Source organism: Coenobita brevimanus, chromosome 21, assembly GCF_032717465.1.
Source record: "Coenobita brevimanus isolate Jiangsu-jjx chromosome 21, ASM3271746v2, whole genome shotgun sequence".
NCBI classification, from domain to species: Eukaryota; Metazoa; Arthropoda; class Malacostraca; order Decapoda; family Coenobitidae; genus Coenobita; species Coenobita brevimanus.
Window position 1 is genome coordinate 30382903 of NC_136974.1, and position 26481 is coordinate 30409383.

General features: G+C 42.5%; 1 protein-coding gene across 1 annotated transcript; it reads left to right on the plus strand.

Moving 5' to 3' along the window:
• The first annotated feature begins 21524 nt into the window (after nucleotides 1–21524).
• On the plus strand, nucleotides 21525–26121 carry LOC145392248 (uncharacterized). Its single transcript, XM_080266712.1, has 4 exons — nucleotides 21525–21730; nucleotides 22763–23137; nucleotides 23579–23753; nucleotides 24657–26121. The coding sequence occupies exons 2-4, from the start codon at nucleotides 22773–22775 to the stop codon at nucleotides 25890–25892; spliced, it is 1776 nt and encodes a 591-aa protein (XP_080122838.1). The 5' UTR covers nucleotides 21525–21730; nucleotides 22763–22772; the 3' UTR covers nucleotides 25893–26121.
• The last annotated feature ends 360 nt before the right edge of the window (nucleotides 26122–26481 follow it).

Consider the following 26481-nt stretch of genomic DNA (forward strand, 5'->3'; position numbering starts at 1 on the left):
CACCCATGAATTTCCAGGTATTTCCACAGATCATCCCTTCACTACAATGACTTATTTTTCATTTTACTTAAGCTACTCTCAGATGTTCTTATTCAAGTTATGATGACCCTGCAGTATATCTGACAAGAGGTTAATGAGGGGTATATCTAACCCACGCAATAATCGTCTCTTCTACATCCAATAAAGCAGTCTTGATAGCAAAAATAAAATCAAAAGCATGTCACCGGAGTGAAGAGATTAAGGTAAGGAACGTTTAGGGTCAAAAATTGGTCTACTAATCAACTACACATTTTAGACATGTCGGTCTCTCCCTAATGCATGCTATGGAAGAGGATCATCTATGGACGAAGAAACATACCAAACCTCCATCGGCTTAGGATAATCAGCCAGCAGAAGAAAATGAAAAGCAAAAAAAAAGTGAAATGTAGAAGTGGTGAAATACTGGGCGACATATCAAGCCTCTATCAGCTTAGGAAAATCAGTCAGTAGGGGAAACTGAGAAGCAAAAAAGATGAAATGTAGAAGTGGTGAAATACTGAGTCTCTTATGTCCCCGACTTTACGACCAGCCTCAGCATGGGCAAAACCTTGGGTGTTTACGGTTAGCCCCTTTACCTGACAATTATCTCTTTTGCATTGCATTTTGCCCGATGTCAGACGATTTTACTATACTCAAGAGAAACATAAGGCATCACTTATGTGAATGACTGTTACACTAAACCAGTTCTCTTGATCTGGGTCCAGGCCTACTAAGGGACGGGCATTCAAGTTTGTAGTGGTATGTGTTCGCACCATGTCCAGGTTCCTTCGACAGCACAGGCCTACTGTATACTTCTCTCACTTACAGTCACTGCAACATTTCCAGAAGCACTTTTCACCCTATACTCGAAAGACCTAAACACCTATACCTCAGCGTGAAGCAGTGGGTGGGAGAGGGTCGCTTCTCCAGTGACCCTAAGATCAGTTGTCTTTCAGGACCCTTAAAGTATAGCTTAAACTTGAACATACCGTAAATCACGGAGGTGTTCGCTCATGTCAGGCGTCTTCAAGCCGGCCGCTTCAATACACATACATACATACATTACATACATACATACATTCACTCTACGTTTTGCCGGAAAAATAAAGCGCGTCGTACTGATTACAGTTTACTACAGACGACTTCATCTAGCTCACCGAAACTCGCCACAGCCTTCAGGACCGCCAAGTAACCCTGCACCATGTCTACTACCGGTGCCTACTTGCAAACGCTATGCGGTGTAACAGGGAGAGGGATCCAAAAATGTTCGTCTGTGTGGGCGCTATCACCGCTGTCAGGGAAGGTGGAAATGGGTGCTGGTTTTAGTGGCTATACTAAATTAACTAATATATCACTGTCAATTTATGGTTTTGTGTTGGCGTTTATTGTCAACTTCTGGTGTAATGTTGATGTTTGATGTTTATTGCCCCCTTCGTCTCTAGACTTGCTCCAACGACGCCTCTTACTAATACACACACACACACACATACACACACACACACACACACACACACACACACACACACACACACACACACACACACACACACACACACACACACACACACACAGACGAGAGAGAGAAAGTACCATGTGTGGGTATGTACACACACACACACACACACACACACACATACATATTCTCTCTCTCTCTCTCATATATATATATATATATATATATATATATATATATATATATATATATATATATATATATATATATATATATATATATATATATACAATAATTAACGTAACCCATTCCTGTTCCAGTAAGACTAGACAAATAAAAATAATAATAATCATAACACGATTAAATCAATGGTTTGATATGAATCGAGCAGTGTACTGAAAGACTGAATGGAGGCTATAGCTTACCGTACCCTTCAAGTCTATCGTATATCCTTCATTTTTATCATAAATCCTTAAATTTTACCGTAAATCCTTCAATTCTATCGTAAACCCTTCAGATCTGTCGTAAATCCTCCAAATAGATAAATTTTAAGGCCATATCCAACCCTTTTAACTTCGATGTCCCTTAAAACCTTCACTTAGATAATTTTTTTTAAGTCACTCTTGCTATCTTAAGACTGTTTTTTTACAATGCAGCTCTGGGTGACTTATCGAGCAGGAAGGATTAGATAAAGCGTTCATTAGGCACTTTACTACTAGGGATATCTCGTAAAGTTGAAAAAAAAAATCTCATGATGGTGGCTTGACTAAAAAAAAAAAAATGTCATGGGGTTGATGGGATTAAGAGGAAATAAATTGCCAGGAGGGAGGAGGTTATCAAAAATATGAAAATTATTCCTCGAACTGGAAGTGTGCCCGCCACATGGGAGGACTAAGTTGTGTTGGGCGTGGGTAGTGTGGCCACCGATGGACGTGTTAACTTTGTACAGAGAGAAATAGCTATCTTCCCAGTTCCGTCTGAGGTAAATTTTACAACTGGCGAAATACAGTGAAAACCCAGCCTCTGCTAGTGCGTGTTTTCATATGGTTCTACTTTTCCGCCATGCATTCGTCAGACTTTGGGAAGATACTTATTTCTCTCTCTAGGCGCTGCTGACACTGCACTCCCATTAACTGCAGTTTATTCCAAATTATAAAAAGTACGACTTACATTAGACAAGATATAAGATAATGGCTAAACACGGATATAATATTCAAGATCTGCACTCTTGCATTAGAGAAAAACAATTAAGATAATACATTACGCTGATTTAAGGTACAAGATTTGCACTGATTGGCTAAAGTAAGTCTGACTAGCTGGCAACACCGCCTATCACTGACAACTATAAGCAATACTATTTTCACTCTTACCTGGCCTAGAATTTCCCTCTACCCATCTTGAATACTCCATAGTAACACCAGATTAACACTACAGTATGGTGCTAACCGGGAGACACTGCTATGGGAAAGCCGTAGAGACAAAGCAGTGTTTTTTTTTTTTTTTTCCGCCACTAAGCTATAAGAACATATGCTGCAAAAAGCCAAGAAATGTTAAGAAGCCTCTGGAAAAACTTAAAACCTGTGTATGGCCCAAATTTCCTTGATGAAGTGGGAGAGAGAGGAGGCAAAAAATGTGGGGAGTATTGGTTCTCTCTCTCTCTCTCTCTCTCTCTCTCTCTCTCTCTCTCTCTCTCTCTCTCTCTCTCTCTTTCTGACCCCATCTCACAAAACACCACAGGATCCATAAATGCCCATCAAAATTTAGCAACAAACCCTGCTAATCTGTCTACAAGGAAGGCGTCTTTTATTATTATTATACTTCTGGGGTTGTATTTATAAAGCATCCTAGCCAGTTCACGGGATAAACACACACGTCTCCATAGCACCTAACATCACAGACCATTTCGTTTCCCATTTTGTCACACTGATATTCACTCTTAATATAACTGTGAAGTGTTTGGTAGATGTGTGAATGATGACAAAGATATATTAAAAAGATTCCCGTACACAACTCAAGCTTAAGAGGGTTTATAAAGTCGGTTCCTGTTATCTCCACACGCTATTAACTTTGGAGAAATTATTAGCGACGAGGCTAGAAATAATAGTCCTTTAAAACCCCTGCACAATCTAACTTATCTCCCTAGGCTGGATATGGTTGTGTGAATTTTTATTTTTTCTTGGAGGGAACAATTTTGCTGACTTCTGGCCTTTGGTTCCTTCTTCCCTGCATTAAAAATAGAAAATAAAAACACGCCATCGGACTGAAAAGACTAATCTATTCTCAAGCATGATATCTTTTTCCTTTTTTTATCATAATCTTGGTACCTGCAGACGATTTCATTCAGCTAAATACAAAAAACAAAAAAACAAAAAACAAAAAATCGAACAGGGAGGGTTTGATATGTCCTTCACTAATCCCTTCGCTGCTGAGGGTTGGTATTCTCGTCCGGTAAGGAAGCTCCCTAGCACCTCCTCCCTAACGATTTATTTTTGTATGGGCCTGGTTAATATCCTTTTGTATACGTTATTTATGCTGAGTACGGCGAGACTGGAAGGCATTATATAACAAAAAAGAGCAGGGTAAGGAGCAATAAGCAAAATAAATCGCCTACGAAAAGGTGTCATGGAGCTTCCTTAACAGACGAAAATAAGGGTCAGGATGCACTCTCCTCTGCTGATTAAAACCGTCTGCCAACAGCACGAATAAAATGACGACCTCGGACTGAAGGGGTTAACGAAGACCGTATCGAACCCTTCACAGTTAGGAAAAAGTCTAACAAAATCGTCTGGTCGCTGCAAGAATATAGCTGAAAGGGTTAACGAAGGCCGCATGTAACCCCTCCAAAGTGTACTCTAAGCTGAACGAAATAGTCTGGTAACAGCAAGAATAATTGCTGAATGGAACAACGAAGCCTGTATCTAAACCCGTCTAAAGTGTATTGTCAGCTGAACAAAATCGCCTGGCCACTGCAAGAATAAAAGCTGAAGGTAGGTTAACGAAGGCTGTATGTAACCCTTGCAAAGTGTACGCCAAGCTTAGTAAAATCGTCTGAAAGTGACAAGAATAAAAAGCCGATTCTCTACTGGTTTATGCTCGAACTTCGCCTAAAACTGCTCTCTCTCCAACTTGAATGCCGAGTTGTAGCATACAGTAACACACACACACACACACACACACACACACACACACACACACACACACACACACACACACACACACACACACACACACACGCACACACACAATGATGACAGTAGTGAAGAAATGCTAAAGACAGGATGAAGAACCGTAGTGTTACCTTTTTTTTTTTTTCTGACACTGAACTACGTGAAATAAGCTGCAAGAGGACGAACATCTGGGACAAGGAAAAAAATAAGGTAGTAGTAGTAGTAGTAGTAGTAGTAGTAGTAGTAGCAGTAGTAGTAGTAACTCCTATTGTACGAAAAGCATATATCAAGCTGAATAAAATCGTCTGACATGAACAAGAACAAAATAAAATAAACCCCAAGCTAAATGGTTTATTAAGAACGTCATCCCTAAACCCAGAAAAGTATTACCCTACAGCTGAATAAAATCGTCTGGTAACAAGAATAACTTTAATATTGGACTGAAGGAATTAAGAAATGCCGCATCCAACCCCTACGAAGTGTATTCCTATGGCTGAAAAAAAAATCGTCTGGAAGGAACAAGAAAAAAACTACCACAAATTACGTCACCGGGTTTATGGAGTTACCAGGGGCCGCATCTAAACCCACCAGTGCTATCCTAAAGCTGAATGAAATCGTCTGGTGTGAGCAAGAACGTTCACGAACTATTAGGGGTTAAATAATCAAGTTAACCAATCAAAAAAAAAAAAAGTCTTGTTCTCGGCACAAGATCATGGATGCAGTCTTCATTAACCCCTTCCTTCCGAGGACGTTTTTTCTTTTTATTCTATTCTTGTTACCCCCTGACGATTTTTATTCACCTGAAGGAGAGGCTTTGGGAGATTGATGGGTTTTTCGATATAGCCTCTACTGACCACCTTCAACCTCTGGTCTCTCCACGATGCTGAGTAAAATCGTCAGGGAGTGGCACCGATAAAGCTGAAAAATAGGTCGCCTGACTGATGAGGGCGCGCGCGCGCAAACACACACACACACACACACACACACACACACACACACACACACACACACACACATACACAGTATGTGTGTGTGGGTGGGTGTTTGAATCCAGAGAACATAACATATAATCTTCATTAATCCCTTCGCAACTAGAAGCCCATAGAAAGTTGAATAAAAATCATATGGTGGTTCCGGGAATAAAATCAATGTCATCGGAGTGAATGGGTTAATGAGTTGCATAATCATCATCATCATCACATGCAAGAGACTATTAACGTGCCGCACAGAGAATCATCATCATCATCGTCATCATCATCATTATCACATATAAAAGGCTATTATGTACAGACGTCGCGTCGGAATAAGTTCGTTTCCTTTTCCGTGGACTAAGGTGTTTGTAACACTGCCCGATGGAGAGGTATCCCCTCCTTCTCCTCCCTTCCTCATAGTCCCACACTCCCACCCAACCCCCCCACTTTTCTCTCCGACCCCATAACCCCACCCGGTACCCTCCATACTCTCGCTCACAGCCAGCTAGGGGTGTCTGTACTTCAAGCACCTCTCTAATTACGTGTAGTCTGAACAACTAATAAATAATACAGTATATATCATAAACCATGTTAGGAAAAGGTTTACTACACTGTGTGTGTGTGTGTGTGTGTGTGTGTGTGTGTGTGTGTGTGTGTGTGTGTGTGTGTGTGTGTGTGTGTGTGTGTGTGTGTGTGTGTGTGAGAGAGAGAGAGAGAGAGAGAGAGAGAGAGAGAGAGAGAGAGATGGGAAATAAGAGGATTGTTACGGAGAGAATAAGAAAGGGAGAGGCAAGGAGAGAACAACGAGAGCTAAGAAAAGAGACAGAGTGTGAGAAGAACAGTGAGAAGTGAAATGAGATAGAAGCAGTGTGAAAGGGAAAGAGAAAAGGAGACGTGTATAGAAAAGGCCAGAAGACAGGGAAGTAGAGACAAACGGGGAGACAGCTGAGAGAAAATGGGAATGGAGCAAACATAGAAATAGGGATAACAAAAGGAGAAAGTGAGAAAGAGAGCTACAGAAAGGAATACTGAGAACGATAATGAGAAAAGTTAGAAAAGGAGGCAAGGTAACAGGGAGGAGGAAGAAAGTGTGTTGTTCTGGCAAGGACGCAGGGAAAGAACTGAGCCGGATAAGACGAAAGCACTGAGGCTGAGTAGAACGAATGTAACATTCAAGTAAAAAGGGAGGGAGAGAAACAGAGAAATTAGTTACTTTTTAGGGCAAGAAAGAAGAGGGGGGTGTTAAGAAGGGAAGACAAGGGGAGAGAGGGAAAGACAGTGCGAAGAGCGGAATGAAAGAAGAGATTTTGGGTGTCAGGGAGAAACGGAGAGTGGAGAGAGAAAAAGAGCATGCACTTATTACTGGAGGAAAAAAGCAGTGAAGGAAATGGATTTAGTACAAGAAAAGAAGTACGGAGAGGGTAATAGAGAAAAAAAGGTAAGACACGTGACAGATGAGAAAAGTAAGACAAAGTTAGTTGTGACACAGGGAGGGAGAAAGAAAAGATGAGTGAGGTAAAGAGGGAGTGACAGAGATAAGGAAACTGGGGATGAGACAAAGGATCCAGAGAGAGAGAGAGAGAGAGAGAGAGAGGGGGGGGGTCAATACACGGACAGGCACAGACAGATAGGTCGATAAATATTCAGGAAGTGTGTGTGTGTGTGTGTGTGTGTATATGTGTGTGTGTGTGTGTGTGTGTGTGTGTGTGTGTGTGTGTGTGTGTGTGTGTGTGTGTGTGTGTGTGTGTGTGTGTGTGTGTGTGTGTGTGTGTGTGTGTGTGTGGGTATGTGTGTGTGTGTGTGTGGGTGTGTGTGTGTGTGTGTGTGTGCTGCCGTCCCTGTGTCACTCCTATAACATTGTTCCATGTTTTCACCTGCGTGTTTTCTTCCTCTCTGCTTCAGTTTCTTCTCCACTCACTTTTTTTTTTTATCAGTATTTCTCCTGATTGTTCTTACCATTCCAAGTCTGTCTGTCTGTCTGTCTGTCTGTCTCTCTCTCTCTCTCTCTCTCTCTCTCTCTCTCTCTCTAGTAATAAAGAGTTTGTTCTCACAGTCTATATCTCCTTAATACGGCCACTTCCTGAGTTGCTTTGGAATTATGGTCGCTTGAAAAAGACATACGTCTACTTAGAAAGAGATCAGGAGACTAAGGTATCAGGTTCGCCTGAGGGCTGTGGAACTTTTTTAGTAGAAACTCGTAGACTACGAGGTCATATCATCAAAGTGTTTAAACGCTGAATGAGTTTCACAATCATTACATAGAAAGTTGCTTACTCTTAACACGGACTCGACACACAACCATGGTTGGAAGCTGTAAATGAAAAAAATTACCAGCAGATTTACGTGAAAACTTTTCACGTGCAAGATCTGCTCCACATGGAACTGACTCAACATGACGTTGTTAACACTACAGTAGAGAAGTTTAAGGGATTCATCGGCAGGATCTTACACTAGAATAAATGTGAATTGGATATGCATTGCCAGGCAAACAAGAAGTATCTCCACGGTATGGACTGCATAGTCATTAAGATCCTAACTTTTTCTTGTAACTCCTCTCTCTCTCTCTCTCTCTCTCTCTCTCTCTCTCTCTCTCTCTCTCTCTCTCTCTCTCTCTCTCTCTCTCTCTCTCTCTCACACACACACACACACACACACACACACACACACACACACAGTGTAGTAAACCTTTTCCTAACTTGGTTTATGATATATACTGTATTATTTATTAGTTGTTCAGACTACACGTCATTAGAGAGGTGCTTGAAGTACAGACACCCCTAGCTGGCTGTGACCGAGATCATGGAGGGTACCGGGTGGGGTTATGGGGTCGGAGAGAAAAGTGGGGGGGTTGGGTGGGAGTGTGGGACTATGAGGAAGGGAGGAGGAAGAGGGGATACCTCTCCATCGAGCAGTGTTACAAACACCTTAGTCCACGGAAAAGGAAACGAACTTATTCCGACGTCTGTACCTCACAGAATTATCATCCTCATCATCATCGTCATCACATACAGAGACTATAAACGTGCCGCACAAAGAATCATCATCACATCAAAAGACTATTAAAGTACCGCACAGAATCATCGTCATCACCATCACCACCACCATTATCACCACCTCCATCACCACCACCATCATTACCACCACCTCCACTACCACCAACAACACCAATACCTCCCTCACCACCCACCACCACCATCATGCCTCCCTTACCACCTACCACCACCACCATCACCCTTACCACCACCACCATTACCACCTACAAAAAACCATTAATCTATTAAAGTGGTGCAAAAAAAAATCAATAATCCAGCGCCTATAGCCCCATAAAAACTTGCAACTTTATAGGTCGCAATTCCTGGATGAGACGAGGGAGGGAGATAAATGAGGGAGTAGCGGTCTCTCTCTCTCTCTCTCTCTCTCTCACACACACACACACACATACACACACACACCTACGTTTACGAATGAAATAAGGTGGGTGAAAATAATGGTGATATTCTCCAAAAGGCCAGATTACGTAAGAGACTTGGAATTACGTGTGGTTGGCCAGAACACGTTATTCAAGGTTCACTCAAGGTTATACTAGCTAGGGCAAGAGACGTCGTAGCAAATGTTCCTCAGCGACTTATTTTACATATTTACACGTATTTTTTATTTTACATATTAATACGTATTTTTATTTTACATATTTACACGTATTTTTGTATTTTACATATTTACACGTATTTTTTATTTTACATATTAACACGTATTTTTATTTTACATATTTACATGTATTTTTTTTATTTTTCATATTTACACGTATTTTTATTTTATATATTTACACGTATAATTATTTTACATATTTACACGTATTTTTAATTTACATATTTACACGTATGTTTTGTTTTACATATTTACACATTTTTTATTTTACATATTTACACGTATTTTTTTTATTTTACATATTTACGCGTATTTTCTTCTAGCACTTGTGTAAGGTTATTATGTCGATGCTACAAATATACTACATTGCAACAGCGAATGTTAAAAATGACATTCACCCTTAGCGATTTATTCTTGGATATGGGTGGTTTATATCCACTGTACGATATTTATGCAGAGTATGGCAATATTGGAAGGATTTATGTACCACAAGAGTACAGTAAGGTGCATAAAATCAAAATAAATCGCTTAGGAAATGGTGTCAAGGGGCTTTCTCAACCAAAGAGAATATGGGCAAGTCTCCTAAGTGGTACGGGGGGCATCGTATCACCTTTTCCTCGGCGAATAATTCCCCTGCAAATTATACTGTATATAACTTTTCAGTATCGACATACTCGCACTTTATACATCAGGAAAATACAAGTGCGTACTGAGCTATAATGTGCAGGATAAATAGCTACGGAAGTGATGTTACGAATTCTCCAAAGCCACTAGTATTACGAACCATATGTCTGTTGGTACTGACGCGATAATGGACGTAATTAAAGGTACTAATGAACGTAATTTTAAAGTACTTTCAACCAATTACGATATATTATGCAACACGCAATACGCAATAAAACAGCTAAAATTAAAGGGGAATATATCTGTAGCTCTGAGGAATGTCACGAATTCTCAAAACAGATCAGCTATGATGATCACCAATTTATCCACCAACGACAGATTAAGCAACGTAAAGTCAGCAAAAAATAATATAGCACACCTTAACACACGTATAATTCCGAAACACGGACGAAGCATTGTGATATACGGAGCACCTTGGGATTATTAGAGCAAATATTTTCCTTGCTAATTATTAGGACGTGAAATCGCACAAAAGTTCACAGTCTGGGTGTTTTTTTTTTTTGTTTTTTTTTTTGGGGGGGACACTAGGATAATAGACTTATGTGTCCTACAAAACCCGCTCATTTTGACATCCATCGTACCCCCATTTTCACAGCTATCGTACCCCGGGTGTGCGATGCTTTTTTTTTTTTTTTACAGTGCCTAGCAGAGTACTCAAACTGTAGGGAGAGTAGTGTAAATGATGAGGAAGGTTCTCTGTAACTCTGAGGAAATTTATAATCTCAAAGACATTAGCAAATAGCAGCACGGTACAGATGGCCATTTCTATGATACTGTCAACAAAATCATCAACATCATCATCAATCATCATCACCACCACTACCACCAAAACCGTTCCGACCACCACCACCATCACCACCACCACCACCACCACCACCAAAACCGTCACCACCATCACTAATACCGTCACCACCACACCACCACCACCACCACCCCCTAAATCATCACGATCATCGTCATGATGCTGGAGAGTGGAGGGGGACGCCTTATTGTGGTGTCACTGAATTAACCGGGCGGCTTGACTGTCTGCTTACAAAAAAACGACCCTCAACTGCTTTCCTATCCCCCAAAAGGAGAGTGGTGGGTTGCACAATTGCAGGCTAAGCCTGCAGTCCACCGAGATCATACTTCATGCCTCCCAGCCACTGTTTAGAATTTTTATTTATGATTATATGCTCTTTTTCAGTCAAATTTTATTATTATTTTATGACACAAACAATTAAAAATTATGCTTTTTTTATGCTGGTAACTATAGTTATCTAATGCTACCTTATGAGTTATCATGTGGTAAGTCATAAAACATAACTAAAAACATAATGCATCGATATATTATGGTATAAAGTGAAACATCAGTATTTTGTACTGGCTCTGCAACAAAAACTGAACTCGAATAAGCTGAGATGTCCTTCAAGAGTGGACAGTAACTAATCTTACAATAAGGATATATTCAATGCAAACCACCTTAGTTTATTATGAAACTAATAGCACAACATTTTATGTCTGCTACGTTAAAGATGCAACATCAAATAGCACATCTGGAACACTATTAGATTCCCTGGTTCGAATAATCATTGTTTCTCCTGTTTCTTAACAACGTCAATTTTCCGTTTCTCAAGCTCAGATATTTCCTTCTCCAGAGAACGAGTTGTTTCCAGTCTCATGTTAATTTGTGCCTGAGCATTCTGCAATTCAGTCCTGGACATTACACGTTGACGAAGAGCATTTTTAGGTTTCGGATTACACTCAGAAATTGCTGCATCAGCCACTGTGAATGCTGATCTTTTCAACTTGATCTCTGTTTCTATTTTTTCTGTTTTCTTAATCTCCCTTGACTTCCTTTTGCTCTCTGTTGCCTCTTTCTCTTGTCGCTCTTTTCTTTTTTGCTCATCTTCCCTTGCCTTTCTCTTGGTCTCAAGGCAATCTTGGTATTTCTGGTAGGAGTGTCTCACAGCTTTCAAAAGATCTGAAGTGCCTGAGATGCCCAATACACCACCAGCATTCACAAGAAGACCTTTCACAATTCTCAAGGGAATGAGCGTTTCTTCTCCAAGGCTCTGATCATAGACTGCAAGAAGAGACTTTTTAATGGGAAACCCACTTTCAGGTGCAGCATTTCCATGACTCAAAGTCAACACACACTTGGCAAACGCAAACAGTTGATAGAGTTTCTTTAGTCCCTGCTCATCTTTCATCTCACCAATGTCAGCCCAATCATGATGAATCCTCCTTATCTGCTGTTCAGATGGGCTCTCTTCCGGGAGTGCAAGATCAAACTTTTCATGTACATGCTGCCAGTAAGAATCTTGTCCCCTGGTAGAAGTTTGGGGAGTGTTTTAATGTACACTTCCTGTGGAATGTGTTCTGTCTGATAAAACTTCCACTGCTTTCTCACCAAATCACACGGGTCTTCTTGTGTTATGGATGGATCTGTCTGGAACACGGTTGACAAAACATTCTCTGGGTCAGGGGTACTGAGAACTTCCGCAATGTTGAGTGTTAGTTTAGAGACGCTTGCCTGTGAGGATGGGTCAAGTCTCTTTGTGAGTGTAGAACATGGGCTTCCTTTAGGGCAGGCACATCAAATGGGTGATTCTTCTGTAGGTAAGATACAGCAGTTGGGTAACACTTCAAACAGTTCTCTCTGAAGCTGTGTCGACTTTCTTCTCTGCTGCCCTGTTGAATTAAAATACCGTGGCTTTGGCACGTGTTCCAATGTCTATAGCCTTTAGGCTCTTGTGATTTCCAGGTTTGGTACAATCTAGGGATGCCAGAGTGGCTACTGATCTCAGCTTTTGTTGAAGTGACCCTGAGGAGTGCATGAGGACCTTCTCTCGGGCAAATTTTGGCAACAACTGACTCTGTAGTTGGCCCATGCAATCATATAATAAATGGATCATGGGCTCCTTCTTCTGAAATTTCAAAAGGAAGCTCTCAGATTCCTAGGCAATGAAGGCTACAAATGCAAAGTAAGCTGGGGAAAGGTCTGCTTTCAGTATATCTGAAATTCGTTTGTACCTTGCAGTTGATTCAATCTCCCTCTTGAAGTTCTTTTGCTTTGGCAAGAAACGAAGGAAGTATTCCTGTAGAATCTTCCACTGCTCCAAGATTCGAAGTACAACTGGTTTCAGAGTTAACCACCTTGAGGTCACATGGCGTAGCACATACTAGGCTGTACACTGAGTAACTTCTTCCAAGGATACGTAATCTTCCCGTCTGGCACTTGACAATTTAAAGAATGAATGAATGTCACGGGCAAACTGGTCAATGTTCATGTCCAACTTTGTGAGTAAATTTCTGGATGCGTTATGAACATGATGAAGTGAATACGATCCAAGCTGCAGAGGTTTTGTTCTGCAACTATCTTCCAGATTAACAATCAGTTTCTTCTCAAAGGACAAACTGACTCTGGGTCCATCCATCCCAACATGAAGCAGGTGACGTTTATTCCAGTTCATCTTCTGAACAAACTCCACAAAGTGAATAATTAGATCTTCTGCTGTACACCGTTTACAATAAATTTTTATGAATTTTATTATTTTTTTTAATGCTATTTCATGCTTGTTGCCAATTCTGAGCCAAATTTTATGAATTTTATTATTTTATGCCATGCTGGGAGGTTTGATACTGCGAACGACCATACGAACTGATAACAACACAGAATGCACAAATAACACACGAGTATACAATAAATTGCCAGATACAAAAATAAATCGGTAAGGAAGAGGTGCTAGGGAGCCTTCTTAACTCTCAGGCTCCTATGACTCACTCTCAGATGAACAAATAATGGAACTGAATACTAGTGTTGTCCCGATAATGGGGGAGTTAAAAAACAGAGAGTCGTAATTCTCTCATGCTCTTCTGACTCAGTCTTTGCTGACTAAAATCGTCTGGCGTTAGCTGGGAGAGAACAGCTGCTAGAGTTCTCCCGACCATGAGGGGGTTAACAGACGAGAAGAGGGATCAGGTTAGTTTTCTTTGCAGTCGAGAGAGAGAGAGAGAGAGAGAGAGGGGGGGGGCTACCATTTACATAGATACAGAAAACGAGATATTGCTAGACTGATAGATAAATGAATATACTGATAAAACTAGCTGACTGATCGCTACATACTGACAGATAGATAAAAGACTGACTTATTGACGGGGTGACTGACAAGTAGATACACAGATAACTCGACATAAATAGACACAGATTGATAGACAGATGGACAGATAAAGACTGGCAGACACAGATAGATAAACAGACATATAGATCCATAGACAGATAAATAGACTGATGGACAGATTACAAACATATAGGTATATAAAAAGACAAAGACATATATCCAGACAGATAGATGGACAGATAGATAAAGATATACAAACAGACATACAGACAGACAGACAGAAAGAGATAGACTGAGACAAACAGACATTGGCAGATAGATATAGATAGATAAACACGACTCAATGACAAGACAAAATGCCAGTTACCGAGAAGAGGAAGTATTGGATCCGGAAGTGACTAGGACAAACTTTAAAGGGGCTCGCTGACAAGGGAGGGGGAGGGGAGAGAGAGAGAGAGAGAGAGAGAGAGAACATAGAAACTGAAGAGAAATAAAGAGGATAAGGGAGAAATAAGGACAATAAAGAAATAAAGAGAAATTTTGATTAGGGAGGAATTAACAAAGACAGGAAGGGTAAGAGAGAGAGAGAGAGAGAGAGAGAGAGAGAGAGAGAATAACATAGAAACTGAAGAGAAATAAAGAGGATAAGGGAGAAATAAGGACAATAAAGAAATAAAGAGAAATTTTGATTAGGGAGGAATTAACAAAGACAGGAAGGGTAAGAGAGAGAGAGAGAGAGAGAGAGAGAGAGAGAGAGAGAGAGAGAGAGAGAGAGAGAGAGAGAGAATATGAAAACAAATAAAGAAAATGTAAAGGTAAGAAAATGAAAGGAAATGAATGGGAAGGAAGGAAACGTAGTGGAATGAAGGAAATGATGGAGAATGAAGGAAACGAAGGGGAATGTAGGAAATCAAGGGAAGGAAATAGAGAAGAATGAAGGAAATGAAGTGTAATGAAGAAGACCATGGGGAAATAATGATGAGTGAGAGTGACTTTAAAAGGAGATGAAAGAAATGGAGTGGAGTGAAAAAGACAAGAGGGAAAAAAATGATGAGAGAGTAATATTATGACAGGCTAGGCTCTGACCTCTCACACGGTCGAGTCAGTTCTACCGCTTCATTCCAGCTAACGCCAGACTGCGTTGTTCAGCTGAGTCATGGGAGAGAGAGAGAGAGAAAAAGAGAGTTTCTGTGTGTGTGTGTGTGTGTGTGTGTGTGTGTGTGTGTGAGAGAGAGAGAGAGAGAGAGAGAGAGAGTTTCTGTGTGTGTGTGTGTGTGTGTGTGTGTGTGTGTGTGTGTGTGTGTGTGTGTGTGTGTGTGTGTGTGTGTGTGTCTATACTGCCACCTTCACCTCCCTCATGGTCCGGAATACTCTAGTTAGGTGAGGCATGCGACCCTGGTTTGTTCTGGGAATATGAGCAGCGTAGCATAGCACACGAAGAGAAAGTGACGAGGAACACAGACGAACAGGCATTACACTTGGGCTCCTCACTCTCAGCTAAATAAAATCGTCTGGCATTAGCTTGAATATAAAGGCTGCTGGGGAATAAAGAGCCGAGAGAGGGACAGAGAAATGATAGAAGATAAAATACAGAGAAAATGAGAAGAAAAGGAAGATGACCCCATGGAATACCGCAATCAGATCACTTTTTTTTTTTTTTATACAGAGCCCTCATGTAAATATTTCACACCTGAAGTTAGGTCACGTTGTACTGACCCCCCGATGTAAATGTTCCAGATCTGAAGTTGGGTTAGGTTCGGCTTGGTTAAGGTAGAGTAGGTCTGATTAGGTAAGGTTAGGTTTGGTTTGGTTAGGTTAGGTAGGTCAAGGTAGGGTAGGGTAGAGCAGGGTAAAGTAGGTTAGGTTAGGTTGGGTTAGGGTAGGATAGGATAGGGTAGGGTAGGGTAAGATAGGTTACGTTAGGGTAGGGAAGAGTGGAGTCGGTTAAGTTAGGGTGAGTTAAGCTAAATTAGGTTAAGCTACGGTACATTAAGTTAGGTTAGGGTAGGGTAGGTCGTTGAGGCTAGAAAAAGGTAGGGTAGGTCGCTGAGGTTAGAGTAGGATGGGGTAGGGTAGGGTGGGTCAGGTTAGGTGAGGTGGACTACTTTTCTATGGAGGTCACTATCTAGCTCCCAATCAGGGAGCGTAGGGGCCCAGGGCTAGAATCTCACTTCAGACATTTACGACAAGAATGGCCCACATAACTTTTCCCTGGGTGACACTGTGAGCAATAAACTTCAATTCTCTCATCGATAAGAATCCCTTTTTTTTTCTTTCTTTTTTTTTTCTTTTTTTGCCACGACTGGTTGGACCTCCTTAACCCAGCACACCGTTTGACAGACAGACAGAGGAAGAAAGAAAGTGGTAGGGTAGGTAACAAATAGATCAGGGGGTAGTTACGTAAAACAAAGGGGAGATAATAGGAAACTGGTGGCAAAAATGGGAAACGGAGGCTATGGGGAAGATAGGAAAGGAAAAAAAGAAAATAGGAGGGAAAAGACAGAGGATGAGGGTAAAATGATGGGAAAGAAAGATAAGGGAATATTAAGAGGCTAAGAGGGAAAATAAAGACGATAAAGAGAAATTAAAAAAAAAGTGTCTGAAAAGAGAAACGGAGAACGTGAAATCAGATCAGAAAAAAATAAAGAGGAAAGTAGAGGAAATAAAACTGAAATGAGAAAGATTAGAGGTACAACACTGAGGATGCAAAGAGAAATAAACTTAATTAGATAATAAAAAAAAAAGAAAGAGAGAGAGAAAGCTGATGCAAGGGAAAATAAAGAGAAACTGATGGGAAATAAAAGTGAATCAAAGGTGAAATAAGGAGAACAAGGTGAGAAATATAAGTGATATGAAGAGAAAAATGGATGAGGGGAAATTAATACAACCCGAGTGAGCAATGTCAGCTGACGGGAAATACAGATATCGTGATGTAATAAAAAGACACTGCGGGGAGTAAAAACTGAGGTGAAATAAAGACGACTTGAGTTAAAATAAAGAACACCGTGGAAACAGAAACAAAGAAAGAGAAGTAAATTTATTAGAGAGAAATATTACAAAAAAAAAAAAAAAGAATCTGATGTATTTCAATGTTCCCTTGAAACTGATGACGTATTTCATTGTCCCGTTGAATCTGATGACGTATTTCAATGTCCCCTTGAATCTGATGACGTATTTCATTGTCCCTTTGAATCTGATGACGTATTTCAATGTCCCCTTGAATCTGATGACGTATTTCATTGTCCCCTTGAATCTGATGACGTATTTCATTGTCCCCTTGAATCTGATGACGTATATCAATGTTCCCTTGAATCTGATGACGTATTTCAATGTCCCCTTGACTCTGATGATGTATTTCATTGTTCCCTTGAATCTGATAACGTAATTCCCTGTTTTTCTTGCCACCTCCACCTAATTTCACATATTTCAGGGAAGATTTCATGCTGCAAAAAGGGTCAGCTTATTATATGTAGCTATATACCTGCCATATTTACATCGAAAAAAAAAGTCTCTCGAGGTAAAACAGAATCGTTCGGAGACATCGCAAACTTCACAGAAAATAAGCCATCGGACTGAAGGAGGTTACAAAAAAAAAAATAAATAAACGTGTTATAAACAATCTCCATTAACCCCGTCAGCCTGAGTACGTCCTTATTTTTTCCTATTTTCTTTTTACTTCGACCAACACCAGACATTTCGATGAGATGAAAAATAAAAATAGGACTATAATTACTTTTTATTACGATAAGGGTAAGACGTCCCAGGGCCGTTCAGAGGTAATTCAGTGGTACTAGGACGCATTATTTGTATTTATTATTTATTTATTTATTTTTTTTGGGGGGGGGGTTCCTACCGCCAGATTATCCTATTGTTTGGGGATACTTCTCGCAGTTAAAAGGAGTTATGGGAAGAAGAGAAATGAGTAAGAAACTAAACATGGCATTGGGATGGGAAGAAAAGGCAAGCAAATAGAGTTAGAAGAAGGGATGAAGGGTGAGTTAGATGAGAGGATAAAGAAAGAGTTAGAAGAGAGGCTGGAGAGGGAGTTACAAGAGCTGATGAAGAGGAAGATATAAAAGATGACGGAAAAAGAGAAGTACCGGTAGGAGAAGGAGTATGGAGTTGGACGGATTTGGAAGTTAGAGAGAAGGATGATAAACTGTGGAATGGAGAGGAAGGTGAAGTGATGGAGAAGAAGAGTTAAGGAGAAGGCTGAAGATGAAGGGGGGGGGAAGGAAAGAGGGATAGGATGGAGAAATATAAGGGAACATGTAAGAGGAAGATGGAGGGTGGGGGAGGGGGAGGACGGGAAGGGGAAATGGAGGGAGACAGTGAGGTGGAGGAAAAGGGAGGACAGGGAGAGAAGGAGGTGGAGGGAGGGAGAGGTTACAGTGAAGACTGAAAGAAGACGGTGACAAGACAGACGGCTGGATGGAGGACGGAAGCTGAAGGGAAGGTATGAGGATGAGAAGGTCAAGGAGAGAGAGGGGATGGGGGGAGAAGGGTTATAGAGATGGAGGAAAGAGATGCTGGAGAGAAATAGAGAGGAGAGGTGGAGGGAGAAGGGACGGAGAGAGGAGAGGTATTGGACAGAGGTGGAGAGAAAAGTGTTGGGTGAAGTGGAGAGATGAGAAGGTGGAGAGTGGAGGTGTTAGGAAAGGTGTTGGAGAGAGAAGCAGAGGAAGACAGACATGACAGTGGAGTCTGGAGGTGAGGGGGGATAAAGAATTAGGAGAACACTGAAGTACAGGGGAAGGGCGGGTGTAGACTAGGACTCGTAGTATCGTCTGTTGAGGAAGCACCCTAACATCCCTTCCTTACTGTTTTCCGATGCGGCTGAATTATATCATACTGTATGTTATTTATTTAGGTAAGAAAGAAGGAATAAAAAAACAGAAGCCCGCAAAACTGTTCCCTCCAAGAAAAGACAAAAACAAGATAACAGAGCCCTGATATTAGAATGATTTAAGTAACAGAGAAGAGGACCGCACGGTGCAATAAGCAAAATAACTTAAGAAAAGGTGTTGGGCAACTTCCTAAAACAACGAGGCTACAGACACAGGATAAACAAGGGCAGCAAATCACAGCACCAACTGTACCAATAAAACCGCCTTAACCAGCCACCATAAAGTTTAATCACCCGCTGTCCACTCCAGACCAACCCTCTCCTTTTCCTACCAACCATCCTATTAACACTCCCTGGATCTAATGACGCCCTCTCTCAGCTGAATAAAATCGTCTGGTGGCAACTGGAATAAAATACCGAACTAAAGAGAAGGTTAAAATGACAGTACTAACTCTCTCAGGCTCCTATGACTCACTCAGCTGGAATACATTACAAGGGTGACCCTGAGAATGTAAGAAAAAAAAAACTGGAGGGTGGATGAGAGAGAGAGAGAGAGAGAGAGAGAGAGAGAGAGAGAGAGAGAGAGAGAGACGGGGGATGGAAAGAGGATGAAGTGTGAAGAAGGGAGGAGTGTGGAGAGAGAGAGAGAGAGAGAGAGTCTGGGGTGAGGGAGGGGAGGAGGGAGAGGGTGGGTAAGTGAGCAGGGGGAAAATGGTCTTGAAATTGACCGTGGGCTGCAACATCGGTCACCACACCCTAAAGGTCACTACCCAGCCACTGACCAGGCACAAGATGGGGCGGGGGAGCGAGAGGGGGGAGGGCTGGCACACCGCTCCACCCCTCCCCAGGCACGTCGGAGGGGGAGGGGGGAGGGGAGGTACCGGAAAGGGTGGCAAGAAAATAGTGGGTTAGGCCTGACAGCCGGATTCTCAACACTTTATCCAGTCACCACGATGACGTGTTTTATTTTATACCTCCTGCTCTTAGACGATTTACTGAAGCTTAGGGAGGACGCCTTGTGCTGGAGGGGTTAACGAAGGCTATAGTTATCTGCCTTCTCTAGTTGACAGGCTTTCCTAAGATTAATAAACTCGTCTGCAAGTTGTCAGAATTGTGGCAAATTACGTCATCGGACTGAAGGGGATGTCACAAACGAGGAAGGACACCCATTTTTTTTTTTTATACAACTTTTGGAACAGATGATGATGATGAGGGTGATGATGATTATGGTGATGATGATCACGACGATGATGATGATTAGCTCCTCTGTCTCGCTGGTGATTGCACTCTTCTGTGGGAGGCAGGGTGATGAAATGTAATAACTATGCAGCGGCTCCATAAATACCAGTAAAAAAAAGTATATATACATCCAGGGTTTCGCCTTTCCTTTCTTGATTTAACTGTTATGCACACAGTCGTAATTCATTCATTGCTATGGCGCGTTATACATACATACATACGTATATTATCCTTGATATCTCCAGACGATTTAATTCAAACAAGAATCCCCTCTCTCCCATGTCACCTTTTCACGCCAATTACGTAGAGAGGGAGAGGGATTATGGGAAGAAATGGTAGGAAAAAGAGAAGCAAAAAAGGGGGGGGGGAAACGGGGAAGGTAGAGGGGGGAATGAGAAAAAAGGGGGAGGTTAAAAAAACAAAAAAAAAAAGGAGGGGGGGAGAGAAAAAATTGTTTAGTTCTACTTCCTCGACAACGAAGAGGTATTTTTATGTTCAATTTTTGTTGCCTCCTGATTATTTCTATTTCTATTTCTATTTTATTTTATCTTATTTATTATTTGTTATTCTATTTTTGCTACCTCCAGATTATGTTATTTACCTTACACCACGCCTCCCTGCTCTCTGGATCCTACCTCACTCCATCTTGAGGTGGGTAAAAAGGTCAGGATGATTACTGATAATGAGAACCAACTAGCAGCCAAGCAGATAGTTAACGAATACAGTAGTTAACTTCAACACGAAAAGTCTCTCCTGAACTCAACAAAGCTGCCTGGAAACATTAAGAGGATGAAAAAGACGTCCTCTGGCTGATAAGGCTAACAATGGGGGAGGGGGTAATATCTGGGAACTCTTGTATGCGTGAAGGACTACGAAAGGGATAAGGCATGCAAAAAGGTGAAACAGGAGGAAGGAAGGAAGGTACGGAGGAAGCCTGGGGGATGGGAGGGAGACACGAGGAACGGAGGGAGGGAGGGAGACACGAGGAACGGAGGGAGGGAGGGAGACACGAGGAAGAGAGGGAGGCAGGGAGGGAATGTGTTTTACGCCCTTCTGTCCCCAGCTATTTCCCCATGTTTGCAATCCACGAGCACCAGCCCCGTCCGCCCCGCGCCGCCTGAGCCACGAGTTCTCACCCACCCCTCGCTCCACGCTGCCGCGCACATGACGACTACTTTTCGCATACATTTTTCCCTCATTTCATCTCGTAACTGAAATTGAACGCTTCGCACAATCCCAAAAGTCTGAAAAATGATCCCACCCAGGCGAAAACTGAATGATGAATGAAAGAAAAAGCGAGAATTTTGGTCAATGCCGTACGAGAGTTTGGACAGCACATTGGAGGCCAAGTCCCGACCTAAGCATGTGAAGGTGAAACGCCTCAGACTTGTACCTACTGCGCTTGTGTGAGGGAGCTGCTTATATGTCTCTCCCATCGGTGCTCCTGCTCTAGTCCAGTCGAGGAACACAAGCAGTGAACATAGCTTGGTGACTTGTGCCTGGTGACTGTGCAACTTGTGGATTATACAACCATTGAGTGTTCAGTGTAAAACTATCAACACTTGGATTACCTTAACTCGGATCCTTGATCAACTGATCTACTGGTTAGTATCCTGGAATTATTCGTGTATTTACACATTTTTATGGAAAATACTGTATCAGTGTTAGTGAAATAATAGAATCAAAGATGTGCCTAAGGTTTTATCCGTATGTGTTATGCAGCCTTTCAACGCCATTTAAAATGACCGCGAGTTATTTTTAGAATTTCCTTGAACCTGCTACTATGATCACTTTTCCTTGCTTCACTGATGTGCGACCTACTGTTCTCGTATGTCACTTGGGAAGGAAATGAGACTGCCGTTTTATCAAAGTTCTCTAACAGTGGTAAAAGTAACTCATAAATATTTCAATCTAAATGTTGATTGCTGACAGCTAAACTACTGGCAAATAAAGCAGGCTAGTTTTATCAGTTTTTGAGGGGATTAATGCTGATGTGGAGTTTGCAGCTGGTCAGGAAGTGTTTTAAGTCGGGTGCCTAAGTCACATTATAACCATTGCACGGTGATGTAATGCTTCATACCAGTGCTGTACCGTAGTAAATTAAATAAGTAATCCTTAGATATAAGTAGGTTCATAATCTTGGTAAGATCTGCATAAGTATGTTAAATGATTAGAGTAACTGCAGCTGTCTTTGATGATAAAGATCTAATGAATAAAATTTTTATACTTAGCAAATATTACTATAATCACGCACATATACATTGAGTAGCCTAGTCATAAATCTTAGGTAAATAATTGATTGTACTCCTGCATGATAATCAGTAAAAAGTAGGCGTCTATGCTGCCTTCTGTGTTCATCGGTATTTATTAGATTGTACTTCAAGGCAGTATACATGTGTTAAGAAATAAACTATGTTCCTAAGGAATAATCCATACTCAAAGTACTAGGCCATATTCCTCATTTATTGACATTTCAGCTAAATCGTCATACTTAATTTCCAAGTTTAGTGCAGAGGTCAGTACTTTAGTAAGGTAACAGTGCTAGGCAAGAGATCAATACTCCAGTCATTGTTATTCATTAGGCCACAGGTCCTTGGCCCCGTGTAGTAATTAGCAATCTACCTTTGCCCCAACAGATTTCCGAGAATGGCTATGATGCCGACCGGGATCGGAGCTCCACCCTACCCTCCCAACCAGGCGGCCTCCGTGCCCCCCATGGTGATGGACGTGGACCCCAGCTATGCCCCCCACCACGTCAACCACATCCCCAACCACACGACCGCCACCACCACCACAGTCCACCACAACCACATCCCCAACCACACCACCACCACCACCGCCGTCACCCAGCAGCCACAGCCACAGTTCTCTCCCATGCAAGAGTGCGACCAGGACCAGCTTGGCGTTGGGGCGGAACCTCCCTACCAGTGCAAGGTGTGCGGCAAAGGGTTCGCCATTCCCGCCAGACTAGCCCGCCACCACAGAGTGCACACCGGAGAGAAACCCTTCAAGTGAGTAATATATCGGTGTGTTTCATCCCCGGCAGTCCCATGACTTATTTTTCATTATCCCTTGTTGCATTCTCATTTCTCCCAGTCTCCAGACGAATTAGCACAAAAGATATATAACTGGAGAAGTTGAATTCAGATTTTATTTCCCTCGTACCAGCCAAAAGCCTCCCTTAAACCTATGTAAAGTCTTTTATAATAAATAATGAAAGTACGCCATTAGACTGATGGGGGTCAAGTATCAGAATGATGTTTCTAGTGCAATATATATACACACCCGGTTTTGTTAACTAGCCTTCAAGTCTGAAAACCTTCAGAATAGTTAGTCTAATCTGAATACTCAACTCATTTCTTGTGAAACCTGAACATCCATACCAATTCCAGTCAAATATCCATGAAACTTTCGTCTTGTCTAACCACCGCCCTTCCTCTTCTCCCCAACAGATGTGAGTTTTGCGACAAGACGTTCAGCGTGAAGGAGAACCTGAACGTGCACCGCCGCATCCACACCAAGGAACGCCCCTACAAGTGCAACATCTGTGACCGTTCCTTCGAGCACTCCGGAAAACTTCATAGACACATGAGGACACACACAGGAGAGCGGCCACACAAATGCGAGGTGAATATTCCTGAATCTCAGTACTGAATCACGTCTCCTTCACCACAAGGGCATCTTTTATATCTTATTGCCGCTGAGACGATTGTATTCGTTTTGATAGACTTTTGGAACTGGCCTTGTTAGATGTACATTCCTCTAATCTGATCACTCTTAAGAGGTCTCCCTTAAGCTGACCTTCATTAATTTGTTCATTAAGAGAGGTCTGGTCTAAGCTGAATAAAAGTATCTGAGGCAGAAAAGACGTAATCGTGCTGAAGGAGATAATGAGATTCTTACACACACACACACACACACACACAACTTTCACTTCCCATGTACGGTACTTCAGAATGCGAGCTTAAACAGCTTGGTTCCTTGTATGCCATCATGGAAGTACTTGGGACACCGGACTGGTATCTGTTGTTGCAGATTCTAGCACACACACACACACACACACACACACACACACACACACACATACGGGGGGGGGGGATTTCCTTGCATTTCAGAAGCTATAAGTTTATTATACAAGTGTAGAGTTTACATTCTTATGGCATAATGCTCCTAATAAACAATTTTCTCTTGATAATGCTCATCAGATGAAAACTTTATAGACAAGCTTCTCTTTTGGGGTGAAATCTAAGACAGCCGCATTGTTTTCTTTGGCTCATTAAGCACTGGCATCTTGACATATTACATTATGAACAAGGTGTGTGTGTGTGTGTGTGTGTGTGAGAGAGTGAGAGGGAGACTTGGATAATTTGAGTCTTGGTAAAATAAAGAAATCAATAGGTGGAGCAAGGACTTTTACTATTAAAACATGAGCGACCTGACGGATGATGGGCATAGCGTGTGGGTGCTGATTAGATAGGCAGAGGGGAGCTAGTGTTGCAGATTATTATTTTTGTTGTTCTTGTGTTGCAGGTCTGTGGGAAGACTTTCGTGCAGTCTGGCCAGCTGGTGATCCACATGCGTGCCCACACCGGTGAGAAGCCATACACATGCGAGCACTGCCAGAAGGGGTTCACTTGCTCAAAGCAGCTCAAGGTTCACATCAGGACACACACCGGCGAGAAGCCATACGAGTGTGATGTATGCGGCAAGACATTCGGCTACAACCACGTGCTCAAGATGCACAAGATGTCACACCTTGGGGAGAAACTGTACAAATGCACACTGTGTGACGAGATCTTCAACTCCCGCAAGGCACTAGACCGCCACATTCGCGACCACGGCAGTGAGAGGGTACGGGCACCCAGAGAACCTGAGCCTCAGCTCCAACAGCCTGCACAGCAACAGCAGCCTGCACAACAGCAGCCACAGCAGGACATCCCTTGGAAACCGTCCCCCACCCACCACTCCCCACCTTCACTCTCCCCTGGCACCACCCTGGACGGCACTGGCTGGGACGCGGGTAGTCCTGAGCTTACGCAGCCGTTTCGTGATGTCGGAGGGGTCTGTGAGGGGCCCGGCAGCTGGTGCGGAGATAGGCCAGGGTCTGGGTCTCCTGGATACCTCAGTGATGACAGCGGTAGAGGCGCTAGCCCCGTCAGTGACACTCTCTCCCCCCCTCGATCTCCAGTCTCTGCTCGACCTGCTGTGACGCCGCCACACATCCTTGAAGCACCAGCAGTGGACTACAGTGCCATGCTCCAGCGACTATACCCCGGCCTGGCGGCACCACGTGCAGGCCACCCTAACCCTCCACCTCTGGCCATGGTAACCACAGAAAACGGGCAACGACTGGCCTACCCCTACCCCCTGCTGCTGCGGGTGCCCGACCAGACCCTACAGGAGCAGCGGGAGGCAGTGCGGCGCCAACAGGCAGAGGAGCAGCTCAGGCGTGAGGAGGGGCGGCGGCGACGAGAGCAGGTGTTCATGGCCGCCGTCAAGAGGGTACTGGAAGCGTTGGTTGGCCGTGACCGCCTAGCGAGATTGGGCCATCCCGACGCCTCCGTGGACGAAGTGCTGCGCCGGACGCTGACTCTAATGGGTTCCCAGCCATGCCAGGAGCCCTCCCTCTCGCCCATGGATCGCATCAAGGTCAACCTCAGGCTATTGCTGGAGTGCAGCGTCCCAGATCAGGAGATGTGGAACAAATTTGGGTGGAAAGGCAAGCCCATCGACGACATTGTGTCAGAGTTCCTTAACTTCTGTTAGACCCCGAGGCAGGGGAGAGTGGGCGGCCTCGCGGCAGATCTCAGGGCTCATCACCCCTCACCTCACCGGATCTCACCGGGTCACTCTAGTCCTTTGGCGCTGTTTGTACATTCCAGTTGTATTTAAGCACAATGTGTGAATGAGAATGAAGATATATAAATATATATATATATATTATAATATAAATATATTTTGAATGTTTTGTTTTAATAAATAAATGGAATTAAAATCTCTCTTTTTACATACCAGCATCTGTAGTTTTAGTAACTATATTTGCACCGTAATATTTGCTTCAAACTACTCATGTTCACTACATTTTGGCTTTACACAAAATTCATGTTTCCTACAACAATCAGAAGTTTTCTAAATTACATTATCAGTATGAAGCAAATTATGTACGGTATACCAATAATATATCAGTACCGATAGCTATAAGGTACAACAATGTCACGATAAGAAATTATCTCATTAGCCGCATCAGCAGAATAAATGTCACTTTAGCAAGGGGGGAGGGGGGGTTAATGCAAGAGATGTGCCGACCATGATAGGGTTAATGGTAACGGTATTAACACCCAAACTCGGCTTAAAA

What these genes read in the sequence shown, in the direction of transcription:
- LOC145392248 (XM_080266712.1), top strand. Translation starts at nt 22,773, where the DNA reads ATGGCTATGATGCCGACCGGGATCGGAGCTCCACCCTACCCTCCCAAC. An exon ending in ACCGGAGAGAAACCCTTCAA is followed by an intron (nt 23,138 to 23,578) that starts GTGAGTAATATA and finishes TCTCCCCAACAG; the next exon opens with ATGTGAGTTTTGCGACAAGA. An exon ending in AGCGGCCACACAAATGCGAG is followed by an intron (nt 23,754 to 24,656) that starts GTGAATATTCCT and finishes CTTGTGTTGCAG; the next exon opens with GTCTGTGGGAAGACTTTCGT.